The 23,263-nt window shown below is 45.1% G+C and overlaps 2 protein-coding genes across 2 annotated transcripts in view; one reads left to right on the top strand and one right to left on the bottom strand.

Annotated features, from left to right (window-relative positions):
* Positions 1-3,358: 3,358 nt before the first annotated feature.
* Positions 3,359-17,011, top strand: T265_14519 (hypothetical protein; the record flags this gene model as incomplete). The annotated part of the gene is made up of 6 exons (XM_009174032.1): positions 3,359-3,420; positions 3,678-3,768; positions 3,823-3,902; positions 6,963-7,169; positions 14,532-14,632; positions 16,751-17,011. The coding sequence occupies 6 exons, from the start codon at positions 3,363-3,365 to the stop codon at positions 16,844-16,846; spliced, it is 633 nt and encodes a 210-aa protein (XP_009172296.1).
* Positions 17,012-21,406: 4,395 nt separating this feature from the next.
* Positions 21,407-23,263, bottom strand: part of T265_08260 (hypothetical protein) — a gene marked incomplete at both ends in the record, with an annotated part of 10,929 nt that continues 9,072 nt past the window's right edge. The window contains one exon of the mRNA XM_009174008.1: positions 21,407-21,696. Within this exon, the coding sequence (XP_009172272.1) occupies positions 21,506-21,696 (191 nt within the window). The remainder of the gene's footprint in view (positions 21,697-23,263) is intronic.

Below are 23,263 nucleotides of genomic sequence, written 5' to 3'. Positions count from 1 at the left end.
GTTGGCGTATTTACCACTTGCAGTCTGGCTCGTAACATCTGTTAGTCGTCAAATCTTTCAATACTTCCATCCAATCACATAAAAGTCACCCGGATTCCACCCTGGAAGCTGAAGTATCTAATGCAGAGCTGCCACCTCTCTATGGTGCTCATGCCTAGCTGCTACAGCTATTGCAGGAGCTGGAACTTTGTTCCGCAAGGTGAAGCCACGCCAAGGAGGCCAAATGGTGGCGGCCAGACAAGAAGTTATATGGCTCCGTATTATTAGTGATGGTCTTGCGGTAAAGTCATATTGTCTTTTGGGTGTAATATAAGTAAGGTGTTTCCTGAAGACGACCAAAATGTCCATATTTATAGAAGCAGCCATGGTGTTTTTGCTGAAACCGCTCAGTTCGATCCCCATAGCGGTAGAGCGTGACCATCGGAATCCTATTCAATTAAATTAAAATCATTTGAAAATCAAGCAGCCTGAAGCAGCTCAAAAGGTGTATGCTGTGTGCAGCTTCATTGGGAGTCAGAGAGCAATGTCTTACTTCCTGCACCTTCGGCCACCGTCTTGCAGCCGAGTAGGTCAGATAACATTGGAGATAAGGGTTAGCCTTGCTGCAGTGTATCCATAAAAATTCTACCACCAGCTGCCTCGTGATGGGCACTTTTCAGTCAAAAGATGTAGGCATGGTTCGTGCACAAAACCCTGCATCATGACATATATGGTGCTGTAGTTGCACTTATCCCCATAGGTGGACGCGCTTCGCCGGAGTGGATTCCAGTGAATAGTTGTGTTTTGCGCCGTTTTTTCACCAATATCGGTGCTACTTAACATAAGAAACGCTGTCCGTTTGCAGTTTTGATGCTGGAAATCTATCGAGGTTTACCCGGGCTCATTTGTCAGGCAACAAACGCGGGTGCTATCACCCTCGTGAGTAATGTTAGTGTCTAATTCGGCCGTCACGGCTCAGAATCGCATCTGGGTGATCGACCAGTGGTCGGCGCTTGTTGCACAAACAACATAGAGCGACTCTTCCCGTTATGTGCTGATCATCAGTTGTTTCTGGTCCGCACGAATTTTTAACGTAATCGTTCGCATCACGTGGCCTGGCGGTTACCAGATTCAAATCAAGTGTGGACCACATTGAACCACGTGGCTCCCAGCCACCGTTGGAGGACCGCAATCCAAAGCCACCGTTTCTTCATGGGCACAACGTGATTCCGATTGCGCCACGGTGTGAGCACGAATGGCAGTCCAAATTTTTTAAGGTCCTCACAAGTTAGCAGAATGTGTACTGATCCACGATCTTTGGAGAAATGGATGGCTCAGTAGTATCGATATGAGTTAATTCAACTATTCCTTGCAGTAAATAAGCATAGCACTGGTAACGATCAAGTATATGAAGCATGACAAAAAGTAAAAGGAACTAAGCTAATGGTGTTTGGTACCGTTTTCGGGTTCCTTATATACGATTATACGACTATTGTATGTTGTCTTGATCGCTAGTTCTGATTGCTGCCATTAAATCTATACCACCAAGCAATGCATACGATGGCACGCAACTTCATCAGATGCCAAATAATAAGAAACCTAAAGAAAGACCGGGATTTTTGTTAGACAACCAAAGCTCAGAAGATGAAGCTTTTGACGTTGAAAACATACATGTGGTATATTATTTTATGTTTCACTGACCGGTGGGGAGAAACTCTCGGGAAGAAGCCGAATGAATAAGGTAGCTCAGCAAATGAGTTCCAGAATCGACTTTCAAAAGACGATCCAGACAATGCACAGAACGTTTCAACTGGTTTCTTGCGATACATCTTCCGGTGACAGTGCGTGCGGATGATGAAGTGTAAACCTTAATCGCTCGTCAGAAGAAATAAAAAGCAAAATATCCGCATCAAAATTTGGGAAGCAACCAGGATAGAACGGTGCGAATCAAGTGATCTTTGAAAACGTTGGAGAATCAATGGCAACCCATCTAACAAAACCCACTGATTTGACGTGTGTTTGAGAGGAAGTGCCTGTTGAATGGTGCCTTTCGACATTGATTGCTCTCTTTAAAAAGAGTACACGGACACTGTGTGAAAATCGCTTTGAGGTTAACTTTGTAGCTGTAGCATCGATGATGTGTCTGGTCGATTGAACACACGGCAAGGTAGATACATTGAAACCAAACTGGGCTCCCTCCTCCAAGAGAATGCATCGGTCAAATGTTCACCGTCCGATAGATTCTGTAACAGCAGCACTGAGCCTAGAACCCAGCAACAATAGTATTCCTTGACTTGAAAACCGACTTCGATTAGGTGGACCGTCAGACATTATGGTAGTGTCAATGGGGATGAGGTGTTCTCCATAAATTCACGACACCCCCTTAAATTGCTCTAGGTCGACTCACGCGGACACGTGAAGGTCTAAGATAAGCTCTTGCCTCACTGCTCTCCATCAAATGGTGTCCCGGCAAGATTTGTAAATGATATGATTGTGAAAGATTCACTTTCAGTCAATAATGCCTGTGGGACCAAAATGCTTCCAGGGTATTTGACGTTGAGTAGAACTGTGGCAGCTATCATCATTGTACCGTAAGTTCTCGGTTATTTGCAGCTAAGGATATTGGAGGTGGTGGGGGTAGTAGTGATCATGATGACGATGCTGATGGTGGTGGGAGTGGTGATGATGACGATGATGACTGTAGCGTTAGATCAACGACATCAGGAAAAATACGCTACAAGTGTTTTGAGGATGCTCTTACAGAACTCCGGGACCGAATGTGGCTTCATGCTTTGGTTCCTTCTGGAGGCCTCCTCCACAGTATACTAGGTCGTGTTCTCAGTGGCTACACGTGGCCCGCACCTGGACAGTCGGCCAATGGTTGCCAACCCTGATAAAGTCAAAGTTCAGGTATATTTTCCACAATCCGAGGCATTTATTTACCACCCAAGCGATGAATTTTCCCCAAAACTGAATTGTCGGCTAGAACGCCCAATCAGATGAGTTATGTGGCATGTACCTGAGACTGAGGTTGACTCACTGATCACACACAAGTCATCTACTTTCTTTTTTACAGCCAACCAAGTCAATACGGTCGGATGACCATCAATTGAAGGATAAAAACTATCCAAATAGCTCAAACGGATTCGGGAATAAGCCAATTTTGTGAAGCTGTCATTGAGGTTTGTTTTCAACGTCAACCAGTCCGATTTCAAACCTTGACCGCTCCTTCAGTAGACATTGTTGTGGCATGCAGTCCTCACTGAATGTCAGCGGAGGATTTTGGAACACGCCCAAAGTGGTCTACAGTGAGGCCACAAAATCTCTTCTAAAAGGTATCACCCCCCGCCTCAACCACTACTAGTTATTTTCGTTTAGACTTGATGCAAGAAGCAAATGTCTCCAATGCATATAGGCAGCAAATCAATTCACAAGTGAAAAGTAAGCTATGCTCACGAAAAGTCTGAATGTTCACATAGAAGGAGAACCTCTGGATCAAAGTCTGAAAAACAGACCGGTTCGGAACAAAAGAAGTACCACAAAATCAAACAACAAAAGGTATCCCCGCCTCAACCACTACTACTTATTTTCGTTTAGACTTGATGCAAGAAGCAAATGTCTCCAATGCATATAGGCAGCAAATCAATTCACAAGTGAAAAGTAAGCTATGCTCACGAAAAGTCTGAATGTTCACATAGAAGGAGAACCTCTGGATCAAAGTCTGAAAAACAGACCGGTTCGGAACAAAAGAAGTACCACAAAATCAAACAACGCCCGGAAAATGGGACGGTTTGTGAAACGTTAATTAACTACTGATAATGTGAAATTCGTGTTCGCTTACAGAAGTTTCAAACCGGGTATCCGTCCAAGGCACGCAATTGAAGAATCGATGAAGGACGACACACCCTATCGACCCAAACCAGGTAACTATACTTAATTTGAGTGGTTCAAATGAGGACATGCAAACTTTTAAAATAACTTTCGAGGTTTTGAAATCTGGTGACTTTGCTACATCTGTATTCCATGCCCTAATTAGGTGGGGAGGTGTCTTGTTAGGTATAATGCAACACACCTGTCATTTCAAGCAAACGTACGTTTGGGAATCGCCTTCGTTGTTCTTTAATTATCCTAATGAAAATAGAAGTGTTTACCATCTACGAAAAGGAAGGTAAATTCCAATTATAACCGAGAAAATGTATTCTACGTGTATTCTTACTTGAGGCATCAGGAGCAGTTAGTTTTCGGAAACGCCCTCGCATCTATTTATGGACAATAGTTAAGCAGGAAAGAAAGTAAGGTAGGATTCATCAAAATAGCGGTTTTTGGATACGATGAAGCTGGAAAACTTGAAAACTTTGACGAGGCCCAGGAGAATCGAGGAAAAAGGCGAGGCCAAATGCGATACTTCACACAGTAAGCTTGCCCCGTAGTGACCATCCACGCCAATTAAGTCCGCCTTATTCTGGTCCCTTGAGATTTGGTTCGAACTCTACACATTGTGAGAGTTCACCCACCGATTAGCCTCAGAAGTATCAGGTTTAGCTCCCTCTGAGAAGCAGTTCACTCCCAGAAAAGCCCGGGCTACCAAATTCTTGCTTTTTGCTTTCCTTGACCAAAGAAACAAGTTGGTATACGACCGCCTGGAGTATGCCAAGTTACTGGTTGTTGATCAGGCGGCTGCTGATCTGTTCGCCGAACTTGGCACTTGGCTAGCAAACGTTTCGTCACCACTGATGATGTAACCTCGTATGAACAGTTACAAATTATTGGACAGGGAAGCAAAACTCTCATCTGCATCTCGTTCACAACAACTGAAAAATCCATCTTCTCCTTGAACGCGTCTTTCTGAACTTTCCTGGACATTCATTGACTGCTACTCAAATACAAGCAAATGCTAAAAAGCGACTCTACAGATTCGGTGATAAATCTCACTTTTCAAGAGAAGCGAAGAGCATTTAGGAGAAAATATACTACTAGCATGCCCCCATCAGTAGTGTTCACCGTTACACCGCTATAATCCCTCGAAAATATATACTAAAGGGGGTACAGTGGCATTTTCCATCATCCATGTTTAAGTAGACAGAGCAAACTCCATTTCGGTAACCTACTGGAGTCCTTATAAAGTGCATACTAACTTGAGCAACGCAAAAATCGAAGATGAGTTACGTAACGCGTTTTTTTTCAATTTACGAGAAAATCTTTGAGTCATGCAACTTCCAGCCTATCTCCAATGGGCGCACACTACAAAACGTTATCACCCTTTGTTTTAAAACTATGCGTATCCAAGATTGTTGAAAAGGCCTTCTTTCCTCCACTAGCACACACGTTAGACGTCCTCGAAAGATTCACATAAGACGTTTTTAATGCTCAGTAAGAATCTTGCTTTCGAGAGGGTGACACTGTCGAATACAGGACTGATTACTCATCAACAGATGTGTTCAGCTACTCCAGTGTCGCAATACAAGATCCAAGTGAACGTCGTTCATTCACAGTCGCAACGGATGAGCTATTGTCACCACACCCTGTAACTCGCAGTTGATTGGTTCCCATCCGATTTGCAAAGCTTTGTCTGGAAATCGAATCGGTACCGGCCACCGGAGACATGCATGCTCCCATGTCTGCATACGCGAAAACACTTGTTTACGGGTGAAAGTGGAAAGTAGCACAAGACCGCCAGCAACAGACTTAGACACTTTGAAACTCTGGTTATGGGTTCAGTCAGAAAGTTCCATTGGTTTCGTGCAGTCACTGAACACGCCACTTACAATCCATGGAGGGATACTGGGAGTTGTGGAGCGTTTTACGTATCTTGGAAGTTGTATTAGTTCTAATTGTAGTGTGACAGATGGGGTGAATGCACAAATCTGCAACGCTCGGGCCACGTCTGCTAATTTGAGACACCTATGGCGTCAGAATGGTTTATCCCTGAGTCTGAAGGGACGTGTGTATCAAGCTACAGTACGGGCTGTTTTGTTGTATGGCTGTGAGACTTCGCCTACTCGAGCAGCGAAACTGGGACGCCTTCAGGTGTGTTCGACAATCGTCGTCTCAAAACCATAGCTCGTGTGGGTCGGTGTCGGCGCATCCGTAGCAAGGCAGTTAGAAAGCGTGTTTTCGGTTGTGCAACGGGTACTTTCACTGAAGAATATGTCCAGCACCAGGAACTGCGTTGGTTGGGACGTGTATTGCGTATGCCGAACCATCGTTTGCCGAAGAGAGTGCTGTTTTCCATGCCCAACTCAGAGTGGTGTAAACAGAGAGGTGGCAGGGGAGTATGAAGGAGACCACGAAACGCTTGGGTGCTGTCGGTGCTACTCGCCTTCCATGATTGGGACCGCGTTATTCTCGCTGTGCGTAGTTGGAGACACTACAAATATGGCTTCCCATCGATATCAGTGGCGTTCTTGTTGTCAGTTTCTATCCAGATTGTCTGAATGAGTGTCTGGAGGTATAAGTACCTCGGAATTATTGTAGAAAACCGGCACTAAGTCCCTTCCCTGTCCACCTTTACTCTTTTCTTTACGGTAAAACTTTCAAATGAATCACGGTTGTACAGCAGTGAAGCATCGGTGTTGAACACTGATGTCATGCTGTCGATGACGATGATGCTGAAGAATTTCCCCTTATATAAGTCATAAAACATTACGACCGCTCCAAATTAGGGAAAATCGGGAAATTCCTTTTATGGACGCGACCTTCGACAACCGAAAACTCCATGGCACCCGAGTAGAATGGTCTTAGTTTGGAGGTGGTCTGTCTTAGGTGAGGCTTACTTTTGAGACATTATATATATATNTATATATATATATATATATATATATATATCAAACTAACCTTTCTTGAACTACTAAGATAATTTCATTCGTCCACGTAATTCATCCATGTGAATAAGTATATCAGTCTGCTGCAATGCACAGAATGCATTTTACCAAAGTTGAATAGCTTAATGATCTGTCATTTCGTTTGGCCCATTCAAGTTCCAGCGACCTCTGGACCAGCAGAGAAAACGCGGCTCGCATACCTGATGGCCTACGGTCAGGAACCAAGGGCTAAACATTTGGATTCGAGAAAAAACGAGAACGGTCGGTTTGCGTATCTTAAAAGACGTGTACAAGGCGTCAGAAAGTTTGGAAAAAACTACGATGACAATGGAGATCCACTGCCGGATGATGATGACAGATTCCTCGAACGTAAGTTCGTCGCCTTGGATGGTTGTCTAAGCTCAGCTCTTTTAATGTGAGTAGTGCGAACAAAAGACTCAATAGGGTTGACGTGGTAGGTGAACTGTTCCAACAGACTGCACTTCCGCTTTGTCTACTTGACGGTACCAGAAGTTGCGTTGGTTGGGACATGTGTTGCGCATGCGGAACCATCGTTTGCCGAAACGAGTGCTGTTTTCCATGGCTAATTTGGAGTGGCGGAAGCAGAGAGGTGGCCAACTCTTGACCTGGCAGAAGGGCGTGAAAGAAATTCCGAAACGTTCGGGTGTTGTCGGTGCCATTCGCCTTCCAGGATGGAGACCGCGTGATCCCCACTGCGCCTGATCGGAGGCGCTGCAAGATATGGCTAATAATCTATGTCAATGGCATTCTTATTGTCAGTTTCTACCCGGATCGCCTGAATGAGTGTCTGGAGGTGCAGGCACCTCGGAATGATTGTAGTAAGCTAGCCCCAAGTCCCCTCCCCGTCCACTTTTCTTCACAATAGGGCTTTCAAATAAATCATGACTGTACGGCAGTGAAGCATCGGTGCTGAACACTGATGACTTTGTGTAGAGGAGTTCTTCTAATCGTTAGCGATACCATTGCTTTTAAAGACACCTGAGAGCGAAAACAGAGGCTTCTGGAGCGCATCACTCCAGTGCGAATAGACCCACCTGGTTTAGCCCATTAGCTTTGTTTACGCAGATGTTCGTTTGCTTAGGATGAACTTCTCCGGGGTCTAATGTTCTCGGTTAAAAAATTTTGGTTCCACGATGCGTGGCATTTTGTGTTCAAAGAGTTTTTTGAGTTCCTGAGATCTACGTCAGCTAAGCTGTCTTCAACCGGCCGAAAATAGTTCCTCTACTCGTCTTTCACCAGAACTCGAGAGGACGTTTAAGTAGACGGTGTCCAGTCAGATTGTCCTAACATACAAACTGTCTCATTATAAACGCAAAAATTAATATGCGTGTTAGAACTTTAACATTAATTTAAACAGTTATTATTTTTTTATGTTGACATACACGCATTATGAAGGTTTTTTGTCAACAAACTGTCATTACAAAAAATGTTGGAAAGAACCTCCCCTTTCTTCTGTAACAAGTTGGAGGCGGTATGAGATGTGAGACACAGCATGTTTAACTTCAAGCGTCACTCGTGCACACTCCTTGCTCTTAACTCCACCAAATTCTTCCGTTTGTTTTCACGATATACGCGAGCCTTAATCATTCCCTAAAACCAATAATCCAGGGCTGTGAGATCGGGTGACCTTGCGAGCCAAAGGTTTGGAAATCCACGAGCAATGACTCTCTTATCGGAAAATTGCTCTCGGAGGTAAGTTCGCACTTAGTTTGAGTAGTGGGGCGGAGCGCCATCTTGTTGAAAGACGATCGATAACTTTTTGTGCTGCTTGAGTTGCGGGATAACATGCGTATGCAGCATATGGTGGTAATTGTCGCCGGAAACCGTAGCATCAAAGAAAAAGAGACGCAGGGGGCACCTTGAGGAGAATCCCATCCACATATGGAGATGAGGGGAATGGAGATTATGGGTAGGGTACTCGTGAGGAGCTTCACAAGACCATATCACGCAATTGTGCTTGTTGATTATGCCATCCACAGAAAAAAGTTGCTTCTTCGCTCCTTAAAATGTTGGGAACGCTTCCTTCATTGTCCAGCAGCCAGTTGGCGAACGTTACATGTTGCTCGTTGTCTTCTTCCGCGATGTTTCGTAATAAAGTGAAATGTTGCGGGTAGAGATGAAGGTAGCTTCTCACAATACGATGCACGCTGGCTCGGGGAATGCCGGTCAACTGAGACACCTGAGTTATTGACGAAGATGCCATGGTGGTCTGGGACTGAAGTTGCTCGACGGCATTCTGTACAATGGGTGCTCTTTCATCACTCAGAGACTTTCTCCCTTTGGCGGGAAAATCCAATATGGATCCACTGGACTCAAATTTTGCAGTTAAGCGTGTAATGGTCAACACGGTGAAAGGATCTTTGATGAGACCGTGTTTGGTTTCGTAACCACGAAGTGCAGCGGTGGCGCTTTCAACAAGGGAATAATAGAGTTTCATAATTTAAATGCGCGTACTGACACCCATCGTAAACATATACACCAAACCTCCTTTATGTGACTACCAACAATAAGAATTTTTGTTAACCTTCGTTTAACTGGCTACGTTTATTTACGCAGCTAAAGTTTGCGTCTATTATGGGACACCCTGTACTACCGGCAGAACATTCTTAGATCATGACCTTATTTTCGGCCCTATGATCTGAATCGCCCGAGATTTCTGGACGTATCTGAGGTGAAACAGTTACAGCTGAGGTACGTATTTTTTCCTGGAGAACACAACAGGCAACAAAGTACCTCGCAGTATGCCGGACTTGTTCTCCTTGCTGTATGGCTGCGCATGGAATTGATTGTGATTTGCGCATCTGATGGTCCCAACTCTTTCTGTGCGGATAAGTGGTTTTAATTTTCGTCCGTCCTAATGCGATGATTTCATGCTAGTCCCTCGGTTTTGCGGATCTGAAATAGTTAGACGGGCACTTTCTGTTAGTTTTGATCGACTGAGGTGGCTCATCATGTAAGTATTTTGGACAAACCCGATTACACCAAAAAGCGAAGGCGCTACTCAAAGACAACCGCGTATCGCGGCTTGGAACGTGACCAAAGCAAGCAAATAGCAAACAAAATCAATAAGAACTTCAAGAAGAACGCGAGACCTTCACATTATTACAAAAGAGAACTATTGGAGAGTGGGAGCTCGGGATTCGGCCACTCCCTGTTTCTACGGAGTTCCAAAGAGGTACACAAAGAAACAATACCCCTCCGACCAATAGCATCACCTCCTTGAACTATGGAAAAGGTTGAACCATCTCGTCGGTGGATCTCAGCACTTAATCAACAATGTGGGGCAACTTTTGGAGAAACTGAAGAAAGCAAACATCGATCGCAAAGAAATGATCGTCTCATTTGATGTGAGTTCACTATTCACTTCTGTCGACCTCGATTCTGTCAAGACAACTGTGGCCAAATTATTGGACAACGGCGAAGAAAGACCTCTTTCGATTGCTCGACTTATGCTTGATCACATATTCCGAGTTCATCGGGGAATATTGCGAACAATTACAAGGGACTCTGAATTTCAGGATTTATTGCAGAAATTACGATGCAATCACTTCTGTCTCGATTCTGTCAAGACAACTGTGGCCAAATTATTGGACAACGGCGAAGAAAGACCTCTTTCGATTGCTCGACTTATGCTTGATCACATATTCCGAGTTCATCGGGGAATATTGCGAACAATTACAAGGGACTCTGAATTTCAGGATTTATTGCAGAAATTACGATGCAAAAGCTGGAACAACTTGTATTGCCCTTTTTGCGATCATCAAAAGAGGGTGAGCCGACAACATCGAATTCACAGTCGAATAAGAGAACAACTGAGAACCGGCAAGTTCGCATCACTAGATTGTCCAGCGTACAGCTACAAACAGAGGTTTAAAGAAAGGCGACGCACAAGGATGAAATTTTCATCTATCACACTAACTATCAGGAAGGTCAGATTCCTGAAAGTAACCTCAGAACGCCCGGAACCTACTGCTCCACCAAAATTTCAACAGGAAAGCTGGCAAGCATCCAGGCCAGTCAATCATTCGATCAATTCAGTAAAACCTGATGAGTGTTCTCTGCGCCACAGAAGCACGACCGAATGTGATCAGCGTTCAGGCTTTTCACAGAGGCACGATCGATGTTGATGGGTAATCACTAACGCCTATCAGACAGCCTGGATCAATGTCAGAAAGTCTCCTTTGAATAGCGTGGCGCCGTTGTAACTTTTGCTCTCGCACTCGCTTGTTCGGAATATATCGGTTGTGTTCCCTTTTATGAGTCTTTTTCTCCGTCGCTAGGCACTGGAGCGGGTTAGCAGCAGATACCACAGGTCGGCGAATCAGCAGATATAACACCAACCATAGAAATTTTCATAAACAAAGTTGCATTCTGACACTTTTAAAACGGATCGATACATATTGAAGCACACCAGAATTCAAGATTAAAGAAGAAACATGTTTGTACAAATTGTCCCAAAGCAATGGAAACCCAAGGAGTTTCATTTTGAGGTCACTCAGAAAGCCAAACGTGACTAACGCAACAGCACAAGATGGATCACACTCCCGTACATCAGGAACACCGCCGACAAGACTTCAAGGCTCCTAGACAGAACAATACGACTGGGGGTTGCAAATCTGCGAGTAGTTTGTGGCGGACTCTATCCAAACGAACAGGAAAATTAGATCCAATAATGAAGAACAATGTCATGTAGGGGATCCAAAACAAGGATTGTGACAAACAATATATTGTGGACAAATTGGAAGAAAGCTTTCCACCAGAATACATGAACACGAGCCATGAACACGTGTCAGAAATGACACGACTTTGACTGGAGCACCGTTTGTATATTGGTCCATTCAAGAACGAAGGAGAAAGAACGCGAAATTATGAAAGCGTAGTACTCCACCGAAGAAGTTATCAACAAGCGTCTCGAAATTGGTCCTACCTATCAACGAACAAGGGCAGAACACCAGGACGACGGAACTCTGAACTGCACAACCAACCAAACGAGGAAATCGAAAGAAATAGGAGTGTTTAATTAAAACAAACACCACTTGGATTAGAGGAGGCTCTCAGTCAATAAAGTGAAGCACCCAATTAACCGGCAAAAGTAAGGACGTCAGACAATGCAGTAAAGAAAACAACGCGGGGAAAACAGCAAATCACTCTCGAGAAAATCAGATCGAGAAGGAGGTAATTCAGAGCGGGAAGGAAACCACCAAAAGTGGAAGGCGGTGAAACGACCGATAGACCCGAAGGGGCGGAGACCACATCATCATCATCACAATCATCATCATCATCATCGACAGCATGACATCAGTGTTCAACACCGATGATTCACTGCCATACAACCATGATATATTTGAAAGCCTTACTGTAAAGAAAAGAGTAAAGGTGGACGGGGAAGGGACTAAGTGCTGGTTTTCTACAATAATTCCGAGGTGCCTGCACCTCCAGACGTTCACTCAGGCAATCTGGATAGAAACTGACAACACGAACGCTACTGATATCGGTTGGCAGCCATTATTGTAGTGTCTCCAAACAGGCACAGTGAGTATCACGCGGTCCCCATCCTGGAAGGCGAGTAGCACCGACAGCACCCAAGCGTTTCGTGATCTCCTTCATACTCCTCTGCCAAGTCAAGGGTTGGCCACCTCTCTGTTTACGTCACCGTGAGTTGGGCATGGAAAAGAGCGCTCGTTTCGGCAAACGATGGTTCGGCATACGTAACACATGTCCCAACCAACGCAGCCTCTGGTGCCGGACATATTCTTCCATGGAAGTACCCGTTGCACAACCGAAAACTCGCTTTCTAACTGCCTCATTACGGATTCGCCGACACCAACCCACACGAGCTATGGTTTTGAGACGACGATTGTCGAACACACCTGAAGGCGTCTCAGTTCCGCTGCTCAAATAGGCCAAGTCTCACATCCATACACACGTCCCTTCAGATTCAGGAATTGACCATTCTGACATCATAGGTGTCTCAAATTGGCGAACGCGGCCCGAGCCTTGCAGATTCATGCATTCACCTCATCTGTCGCACTACAATCAGAACTAATACAACTTCGAATATAAGTAAAACGCTCCACGTGTACCACAACGCAACAAAGATCACAAACGGGCCAATAAATTCACGATAAACGCTGTCACCCAACTAGCCAATCGCGTCAGGAGATAACCGATAGCCGTCATATGCTATATAAGGGGAGTTAGGTAAACAAGAGTTAGCCATTCAACTGCGCACTGATGATGTCTCCTCGTAGGGTGACGAAAAGCTTACAAGTCACTTGCCAAGCTCGGAGAACAGATTAGTGGCCACCTGATCAACAACCAATAAACTCGCCCGAGCTACGATATTTCAGCTTATTACCATCGTGCTTCATTGTTTATGCACCAGTGCACCAGTGGTTCAGTGAAACAAGTGACACTGATTACTACATCAGCACCATCCCGCTTGGTTGTCTCTCTGTCAGGCTGTTGCCGTCCTGTATCCCAACTGACACTTGACATCAATACTCTATGGAGAACGCAAAATGTACTGAGACCGGAGGCTCTTTGTTCAGTTTGGCTCAAACGTTTCTACTCAGCGGGAACACGTGCCCCCGTACATTTAACCAGCTTCAGCACACTTCTGTTTCTGAATCTTTGTTAGAATAAATATTTGAGGCGTTTGTATTTTTTGCACAGTATGGTATAATCGGTCTCATGTGGTGTGCTTAGACCTTGGTTACTCTAATGAAGCAGGATATCCAGGAATATTCACCATCTTTGGGTCTATCGCCCAAGAATTTCAAGTGAAACGTAGGGTGGGCGAAATCTCAGGGACCATGTTTACCTGGTGAGCCCGAAGAGGGCCAAAACGGTCTTGGGCTGTCCAAGAGATCTCAGCCATCTTGTGAATAGTGTTCCGTCAAGAAATTGACTTAATATCCGACAACCACCCTCATTTGCACGCATATCTGGTGATGACATGAGACTCAACTGATGTCCGCTGAACTTCTCGTTTATGATGTTCCCAAGAACGGCGAAAATCGGTCGTGAGCTTTTGATGAATATTCAACAACCTTATGTGCTGCGATATCTCGACTTATTCACCAATTGAAACACTAGGTGGCCTTTGTGTGCCACATTCATTTGAAGCGGACAACCAAAAATGGCCAATTCTGTTGGATTTAGTTGGAAAAAAAGCAAATTGGAGTTTGTGTTCACATTCATCATCATTGTTATCTGTAAGAACCGCGTACTTGCCGTACAGTGGTCGTAGTGGCCAGAGTTTCGTTCACCGATGACTTAGGGAGGTGGGGTAGGTAGCTACGCATTGGAGGCGAGAGTTGATAAATTAGTGCGACAGCACTGTCAGTGGGCTGTCAAGTGGGGGGAGGGTTGGGTAAGGAGCTACGAATTGAAGACTATAGCTGGGGTGCCCAAGCGCCATTGAGGTCGCGACTGGGCCATGTCTGTCTGATGTGGCCCCTCTCGGGATCCCCATCCAGGAGGATGGCATTAATCAGCGCAGCTGAGGAGACTCGGGGATGGCGTCTGTCTGATGAACTCCGGGAAGAGTAAAACTGATCGTGGGTTGACGAAGTTTTCCAAACAGTCTTATGAGTAGTATATTTTATTCCGACTTGGTAACTTTAACCAAACTCTTGGTTATTTCAGCTTTGATTTTTTTCAACCCTTTAATTGACCACAGTCATTTTGGTTTGCTTATCCGTCCAGTTATCCGAGAAGTCAAAGAAAGACGGCAATTTCTCGATCAGATGAGGGTCATGGGTAAAGAACACATTTACAAGAATGAAGTGGAAACAGAAATTTCACAGGTATGTTTTAACTGTTTGACTGACGGATGGCCAGTTTCCGATTTGCTGGAATCTTTGGATATTGGAATATGCTTTTGCCAGATCGCTGTGTTGTTTGTTCTTTGTGCTACACTTCCCGGTGGCAAACGTTTGATCGGCGGATGAGTGATATGCGTTGCCGTCATGTCTGGCGCCATGACAAGACCCCAAATCAGCCACCACTAATTAGGAGGTATGAGGAACATTTCAGTGACAGCGATGTAGGCAGATCTGCGTCGGCATATGAAATCAGCACATGTGAAAACAACTAAGGGGATTTCTATGATCCGAATACATTCTCACCCCGGTTAAATTAACCAGTATATCCTGCATAAATGTCCTTCAGAGATTCGACAAATGCACTTATTTGCACATCAATGTGGTTTTTCAGGAGAGACACACCAGGAACCCAGCTGATTCTCTCGTTTATAATTTTATTCTGATATATTACATCCGTACAACGTATTACGGCATCTCGAATATCGTGCCGACTGACACATTAGACGGCCTTTCTGCAGCACATTCCTTTGAGAAATATCATAAACGACAGAATCAGTTGAGTCTCCTGTGAAATCCATATTGATATGCAAATTAGTATATTTGTCGTAATCAATCCAATTTGGGTTTAAGTAGGACATAAGTCTTGTGGACCACGGTCGCTTAAAGCCTTCTTTTCACGGGGAACCCCGGTCTGAATAGCCGCCTGATCGCCTGGTTTGCTTGACGAACGTGCAAGTCAGCTGCTCTATTGATCCGTGTCGCGTACAAGCGGGTCAAAAAGTGATACTAAGAATACAACTCATCTGTCAAGGACGAGTGAAGAACAGCCAATGAAATTTGGCTCAACGAAAAACGGTTACTCCATTGGCGGTTACATCGTCCCGTTACGTTCGGAGCTGGTTCTCCTACTAAGAAGGTTGACGGAAACTCGAGGAGCCCCAAGAAGACGGAAACCGGTCCTGTGCAGTCGAAGTGTTTTCAGCAAGTTTGTGAGTAGTTTCCTCCAGAGCTGTTAGAATAAACCATGCTGTCCAAATCAGTGTCGTCCATTCCTCCAGCCTACTGAACAAACAGGTGATCTGATGTCTTTATTGCATGACTTCGATGCAACCGATTCATCCAGGAATGCGTTTTGAAGTCTTTTTTGTTTCGGCATTGCCTACGCAGTACTTGTCATTGCTTTCCCAGCAACCTCCCTACACAAGACACCCGCAAGATGGTGAGTTTTGCACCCAGAAATTTCTCCAACAGAGATCTTCGTCAGTTTGCAACGTAATTTTTTGTATCGACACCATCTACCTCCGCGGTCCAGTACTCTGTTTGAAAAAGGAACTGTAGTTCATGCGTGATCTTAAACTCATTTCGTTTGCTTCATAAAGCCGGATAAACTGAGTATCACACATCCAGAGCACGCCAAAGCACAGCAGGTCTCGTCGGAATACGGTCATTGGTTCAATCATCATCGGCACCGTCGTTAACAACGACAGCCTAAGTACATTCTTCAACACCGATGAGCCACTGTACTTCACACCATTTCGGTAACTTATGCTAGCCGAGTAATTCTGCAGACAGCTCCATGCCTTTTAGTGCGTCAGGTTAGAACAGACTCATTTAGTGCCAGCGGTTGCCAATTATGTGGTACCAGGGTGAAGCCTCGGTTATCCGGTGAAAGTGGTCTAAGCAAGGAAACGACACCACATTGCCGTTAATCGGAGCAGTTCAAGCTCAATTTAGCGTGTAAAAGTTCTGCACATGGTAGATAGGATTGAACAGAATCCCTTTAGCTTCTAGTGATAATCTTTCATTATTTTATGGGGAAATGTCTTCGTAGTAAGTGCTCCTTTTTAGTGGTTTCCACTCACTCATAACGCGATAAGTAGAGGAACGCTAGTTCTTCGTGGTGTAGATGACGTGAGCTGATGAACATCGCGTAGTTTCACCATCTTGTACTTGATAATGAAGTGTTCGTTCCGAACTCAACTGGAAATTCCCTCCCAGCTTCTTATGTAGGTTTTCCGATTTCTTGTCCTTTGGTGTCCAGCACTTTTGACAAATTGTCGGATTACAAAAGTACTCATTTATTTCTCTCGCCTAATTCAGCTTGTGCGAGAAATGGAGCAGATCGACATGAAACGTTCGGCCGAACTGGAAAGAGCTATTGAACTGCATGAAACTCGTGGACAGCGGCTCCACTGAGCTATCGTCGCCACACCACGACCGAAATCAATTTGTTCGATTTTTTCTTTGATAAACCGCGCGTTTTTGATTTCTTCGTCCATATTCTATCCGACGCCTAGACACACTTCCAACTTAGAACATTCTGCAAACATATACTGCAATGTCAGTCGAACTGTGATACATTATAGAGAACAGAGATGTTATATTTTGTCCTGCTTGACTTAACCAATGATTGTATTGTATGTCAAGGTCACATGACTGTATGTCTCTGTGCACGAAAGCAGGCAGATAAATACAGGCTTTCGTTGATTCCTTTGTCACGGCCGACTCCTCACTGTCCGACGTCGGACTTCCTCAGTGCTCCTCAATACATTGTAGCCCGCCGTTTTTCGCCACTACGGCCGCGGAATAACGTTGGTTTTTTTCTCGATAGAGTGTTTTCGCTTATCTGCCCTGTTGTATGGATCAATTAGGGCAACTCGGCTGATGGCACCACGCGACGGACGATGGGGCGTGAGTTTATTTGTATATGTGCAGTTGATGGTTTTACATGGGCTGGGGTACTGTCAGGGCGCCCACATCTTGACAAAAGAATGTTTAGGGTCCTCAACCAACGCCTTCGGCTCAAAAGCCTAACCGCAGGGCAGCGGTATTCGGCGGAAAACGCTTCATGGTTGTACGTGGCACCGAAGCCTATACAAGAGGAAGATAACGGCCCTCGGTCAAAGTCCTCAGCTCAAAAGCCAGAGTAGTAAAAATTTGACAGAATATTCTGCTATCAGTGTTTCTGCCTCCAAATCGGAAATCCAGGAGACTGTGCTAGTCTTATCATCATTACTGTCAGCTGTAAGAACCGTGTACTTGTCGTACAGTGGTCGTAGCCGCCACAGTTTCGTTCACCGATGATTCGGGGAGGTGGGGTAGGTAGCTGCGCACTGGAGGTGGCAACTGATAAATTGGTGCGTAAATACATCTCTGTCAGTGGACTGTCAATTGGGGGGATAGGGAAGGAAAGCTACGAATTGAAGGCAATAGCTTGGATGTACGAGTGCCATTGAGGTCGCGACTGGGCCATGTCTAACAATTTCTCTAACCACAGATTTGACCGTCTCGGGGTTCCCATCCAGGAAGACGGCAGTGACCAGCGCAGCTGTGTTAATCTGACCTCTATCCATTGATAAAATGGTATGAAGAACTCTGCCAATGTCACAAGGGAAAGCCAAGTAAATCCCATCTGGTCACTGGGGTACACTATAGGGTGATGCGATGGCCATTCCGCACCCTACACTCGTCAGAACACTCCACATGTCAGAGGACCGCCGACTTCACAGAGCTCTTTCTCCCAGCTGTGTACAGCCCGAAGGTTGCAGAGTATGAAACTGTCGGATTGAGCGGGACTTCGTCTGCGAAACATTATTGGTCGTTGAGTCTGATGGACGTGGATCAACCAAGCCCCTGAAGTTCCGGCTCGGAAACGAACTCCCTCAAGAGTTCGGCTTTTCAGAGCAAGGGACCGTCGCGCTGTTGACGCAACACCCTTCACTTTATCTCCCCAAAAATGGACAGAACTCTGGTTCTACACCCCAAACTTTGCTAATCGCAGGTGCATTCCACGGATGTGGTCTCAATTAGATTGCTGTATCTTCATTACACCATCATGTGACGTCACAAAATATAAGATCTGTGTAGTGGCCGGCCCATGAATGAGTGTGATTCCCCTGATTAGCTGAAGTGGTATCTCAGCACTTGTTTTTCGAATCCGCTACGACGTCACCACTCTGTTGGTTTATCTTAAGGGTCACTAAATTATTTTGCTTGTCTTTTAAAGTCGAATTTGCTTTTTACACTTTTGTACTTTTCGTTGTATTCACCAGGTTTGATGCACTTTTTAAAGTCGTTTGCACATAAGCCGCTTCAGTGGGTTATAAATATGGACGAAAGAGAATCACAATTCGTTGAATTATACCCCCTGAATGTGATAGAGAAGACGGTAGCTCGGCAGGCATGGCACGTGGTCCTGTCGCCTGCATGGAATTAATTTTACTGCCTCAGCAGCAATGCTATTAATAGCTCCAGTAGGAACGTGGGCTTATTGTGTGCGTTGATGAGGTGCTGACATTCGGTGGTGAGGCTCTACAACGTCATTTAGGCCTCCTGTTCAGTTCTGTTGGGGAGCCGCGTTCGGATGCCAGAATCTTGGGATGACTGGAGACTGGATACAAAAATGAGGCACTTCAATTGATTCTCCTCAATGAGCTGAGCTTGAAGCGCTCATATTCCCAACTGACAACACCGGCAACTGTGATAAAATCATCCCCAACTTTCTTGACCAACTTTAGGCATTGGTAACGCGGTTACCGAGCAGTGATGTTTGATCGCCAAGTATCTGGGATATCGGTCTGACAGTTTCATCAAATTTGAAGTCGCGGGAGTAGCTTGGGGAGGATGAAATTTGTGTACCGTTCATGCTCCGGTGTGCCGAGTTTTTGGAGCAATAATCTAACTTTCCTTCCGTCATCAAACGTGGAAAAATCAACCTTGAACATGCCTTTGTACCGCTTGAATCACAAGTCAAAAGTGTGACCAGAAAGAGGGTCGAATGTGAATCCGTGATGGAGGCCGCGGTTGCGTCAGTTGAGGAAACGGAAGACTCGCTAGCACTGGTTGCTGTCTAGAAATTCAGTCTCTGAGCCAGGGATTCAGTGAGCTTTGGTTGCGCTTCTTCAAACTGCTTTTGTTGCTGCCGCAATAGTCCTCGGAGCTGATAAAATTCGGTTGGAATCGTGGGTTCTCGTTCGCCGGCCTTAACCTCTCAAGCAAGCGTTCCCACCGAAGCTTTACAACGTATATCAACGCCCAAAACGAAGTCGAGAACATTTGTGTAGCGCGTCGTTTTTATGGTTTAAGCGGCGACAACCTTCTGGAAATTCTGACGCCTTCAGGATGCGCCATTGGCAACCGGCATTCGGCCAATTCATGATTGGCTGTTGGGTCAAGACTTTCGGCCAATCGGAACTCGGCCTAGTGTCGGACAAGCAAGTGGCCCGAACTTTAGGCCAATCTGGTGCGGGAAAGCTTTCTCGGCAGTAGCAGCGACTAACTACAAGTAGTAAAGTGGGATCCGTGTGGAATTCCGTCTGACAGAGCGTTTTTCAGTCGCTGATTTCTTGCAGTTTTTTGAAAGCTTACGGTTCTTACCGTCTGTATTCTTGTGATGATCAGACGATAATGAGTGTTTTTCAGGTAACTTAACTTGGTTGCATTCAAATGACAAAGAAAGTATATCGTCAACAACTAAGTAAAAAGGAAAGACTGTGTCGATATCTCATGAACACGGGAACTGGAAGTTGATGTACCATATGTTATACCATACAGCAACGAACTAACCATTGTTATTTCAAAATACAGTCATCACTTCCAAGAGGAAGCATTTAGCTATTAGGAGGTGGGACTCGCACGCCGAAGCCACTATGGATAAAGTGTGTGCTATGTTTAGTCAGGTGTATTACCTGACAGTCTTGTGTGGCCTTAGCAACCCCATGCAAAGTCAGCTGAAGTTGATTAGCGAAGTAGCTCTACGCCAGTCAATCGCTTCATCTCCTAAACTTCCAACGTACAGATTAGAAGGTCTTAGTTTGGCAGGCATAATGGTGTAATACCTTCAGAGCGATTGGTGCACAGAAGGGACCGTTAGACAAGGTTTATTCAAACTTTTGAACTGCTACCTTGCGTCAAATTTGAAGGATGAATACATAAGCAACTGGAAAGAAGTTCGACAGGATCTCCAAACTTTGGGTTCGTCTCCGAAGTGGTGACGCATGAACTGGAGCTCGGTCTAAGGTTAATCATCAATCAAAAACCACTGGTTTGCTATGGAGATGACACTTTTAATCGGGAAAAAAATTTAGGCACAGGAAACCGACACACTACTTTTTCATAAGGAAAACTACTCACAACGCTGTGGAAAAGTCTCCGGCAGCTCAAGACCAGTTTCGCTTTCCTCGAGGATCCTCTCGTTTATGAGTGCATTTGTCGCAATTAGTCCAATTTGGGTTCAAATAGAACATAAAGTTGACGTAAACTCGGAGACTGTGCCCACCTGATGAGCAGGGCCCAGTCGACGTAGCACCACTTACAGAGGACCAGCGATTCGACTAGGTTATTCAAACGAAGGTGATCAGTGGAGTGGCAAACGAATTTTCAGGAACTTTCCAGAGTCACCACATAAAACCTAAGAACGGAGCTCACCCGAAAGAGTTGAAGACCAGTCCATTCATTTCGTGCACAGGCTAAAGGACAATTCGGTACACCCGTCCAATCGAACAACTAGTTTTAATCAAGACGGGTTCAGACTAACATGACGTGTATAAACACACGCAAATTTACTCATAGCAAGACCTCCGGAAATCAGTGATGTTACCTAGATTGCTGACGAAGCCTTTGCAGCCCAGCTGCCCTACTCAGACAACAAACCTGAGCTATCAATTTTTTTAGGTAGCGAAGTTTGTCCTCCTCGACGGATGCATCAGGCGCAGCTCTTGCCTGATATGTAGAACCGGGTAGTGTGAACTTCATGGTCTCATATCCCTTTGTTACAGCAAGTGGTTCTCTTCTGAAAGCAGTTTAACAGCACTTAAGCCTGTGTCAAGAACATATTTTTGAAGACAAATCATCGAGTCACTTCTTCTTGGGGTCCCAGCTGGGCATCGTCCTCGTCTGACAAATTTCCGGTGCAGCTGTTACGCGCCTCATTTTGATTCCGGAAGGAGATGAACTTCCGCTGTCCGATTTATACAGGAGTCGCTCTCTCCACTGGGCTCTGGAGATTGGTAAGAATGCTGAACTCGATGGGTGACGCCTCGTTCGACCTGTGGAAAGAGTGGGTTATGTGAAGTTTAGTTCACTTGCATTTAAACACAGTTGTCTTGTCGATAGTTTTTTTTATTCGCCCATTCAAGGATAACCAGTTGTCCTGTTCCCTAAGACTTGTATGGTTGAAAAGTACCTGGTGATGCGACCTTCTACCAAACCGGCATATAAGTGGTCACGGAGACTAATCATCCTTGTTGTTCCACTCTCACTGAAGCTCTTCATGTGCACTTTTTTGACCCTCTTCTCATGACGACTGAAATCAGGCTAAAAACCGTTTGGTTTTGCTTTCCTGTGCAATGTTGCCTTGGGACATCAGTTTCACAGTTTCTGCAAGGGGCCACTACCTGGAGAGGGCTTGCTTTATGTGTGTAGCTTTGATTTTGTGCTGATAGCGCATACCTGAATGTGGTCTTCTTAAGGCGTCTAAGTTATAGCCCACCTCCAAAACGGGCTTAGAAGGTTAGTTATCAGGGGTGGTGAACTAGCTTGGACAAGAGGCACCTTTCTGAAGGAAGGACGGAACCATAGATGGTGGCAGATTTTCCGTTCCTGGAGAGGAGAAATCCAAATGCCAGGGTTGGGTTTGACCAAGTACACTCTTTTGGCTAGTCTTCTCCTTAAGCGCTGAGCAGTCGTCAGCGTTATGAGTGAGAGACTGACACCCGTACGGCGGACCAATCCTATTGGGTGCTGTCTCTCTTAGACATCTATTTGGCCTGTCATTTCTCGCTCTTCTGTTTGCACAAGTATGGTCACCCTTAAAGGTGTTGTTTTCAAATGACCCATCTCGATGTAAGGGTGTCCTTGAACCCTCCCTGCATTCCGCTGAGTCGCCTGTCATATGATTCAGAGAACATATGTGACAGTTTTAGCGAGATTTATTCTGAACAGTCTTCAGGTGATTCACCTGCACGAAATGGATAAATTATCCCCACGAAAACTAACAAAATGGCCCATGCTTATATCTTGATGAAGATTCGAGCGGCCTGTTATTCATAAATGGAAACGAGGAAGCCCGATCACACAATCAATTGTCTAATCGCATATATGGCTATCTTTATACCTGTTTTGAGATACTGGACTATTCCGTCATTCTACTCTATAGCCCACTGTATGTGGTATGCAGTCTGCCGAACAGTAATGTGAAATCGGCCTGGATGTCGCAGTAGGCAGAGCGTACGGAACTTTGAACTTTTGTGGCCGTTTATTGCCATTCATGGTCCAGGCATCTGCAGTTTAGCTGCGATTCACTAGGTATCAGGTTGTCTGAATTTCACACCTGTTGTGAATGTGGAAAGCCATCTTTTAAGGAAAGTGAAGTTGACCGTGATGGCCGGTGACGATTAGGCCTATCGTAGAGGCTGCGATCGGATTTGGTATAATGCATACGCCAAACAAATCTTTCATTGTATTCGTCACTTATCCCTAAAACGCAGAATTACACCTCGTGTGTGATATCCATCGAGTAGTGTATGAAAGCCTTAGACGGATCGAAGAAACAGCACACTCGCTGTCAACAGGTACCAACATGTACGGTGTGTAGACGTAATGTACTACTCGTAA

The sequence above is a fragment of the Opisthorchis viverrini genome (assembly GCF_000715545.1).
Source record: "Opisthorchis viverrini unplaced genomic scaffold opera_v5_210, whole genome shotgun sequence".
NCBI lineage: Eukaryota > Metazoa > Platyhelminthes > Trematoda > Opisthorchiida > Opisthorchiidae > Opisthorchis > Opisthorchis viverrini.
Note: the sequence above shows the minus strand (reverse complement) of the source record. Positions and strands in the feature narration are given on the sequence as shown.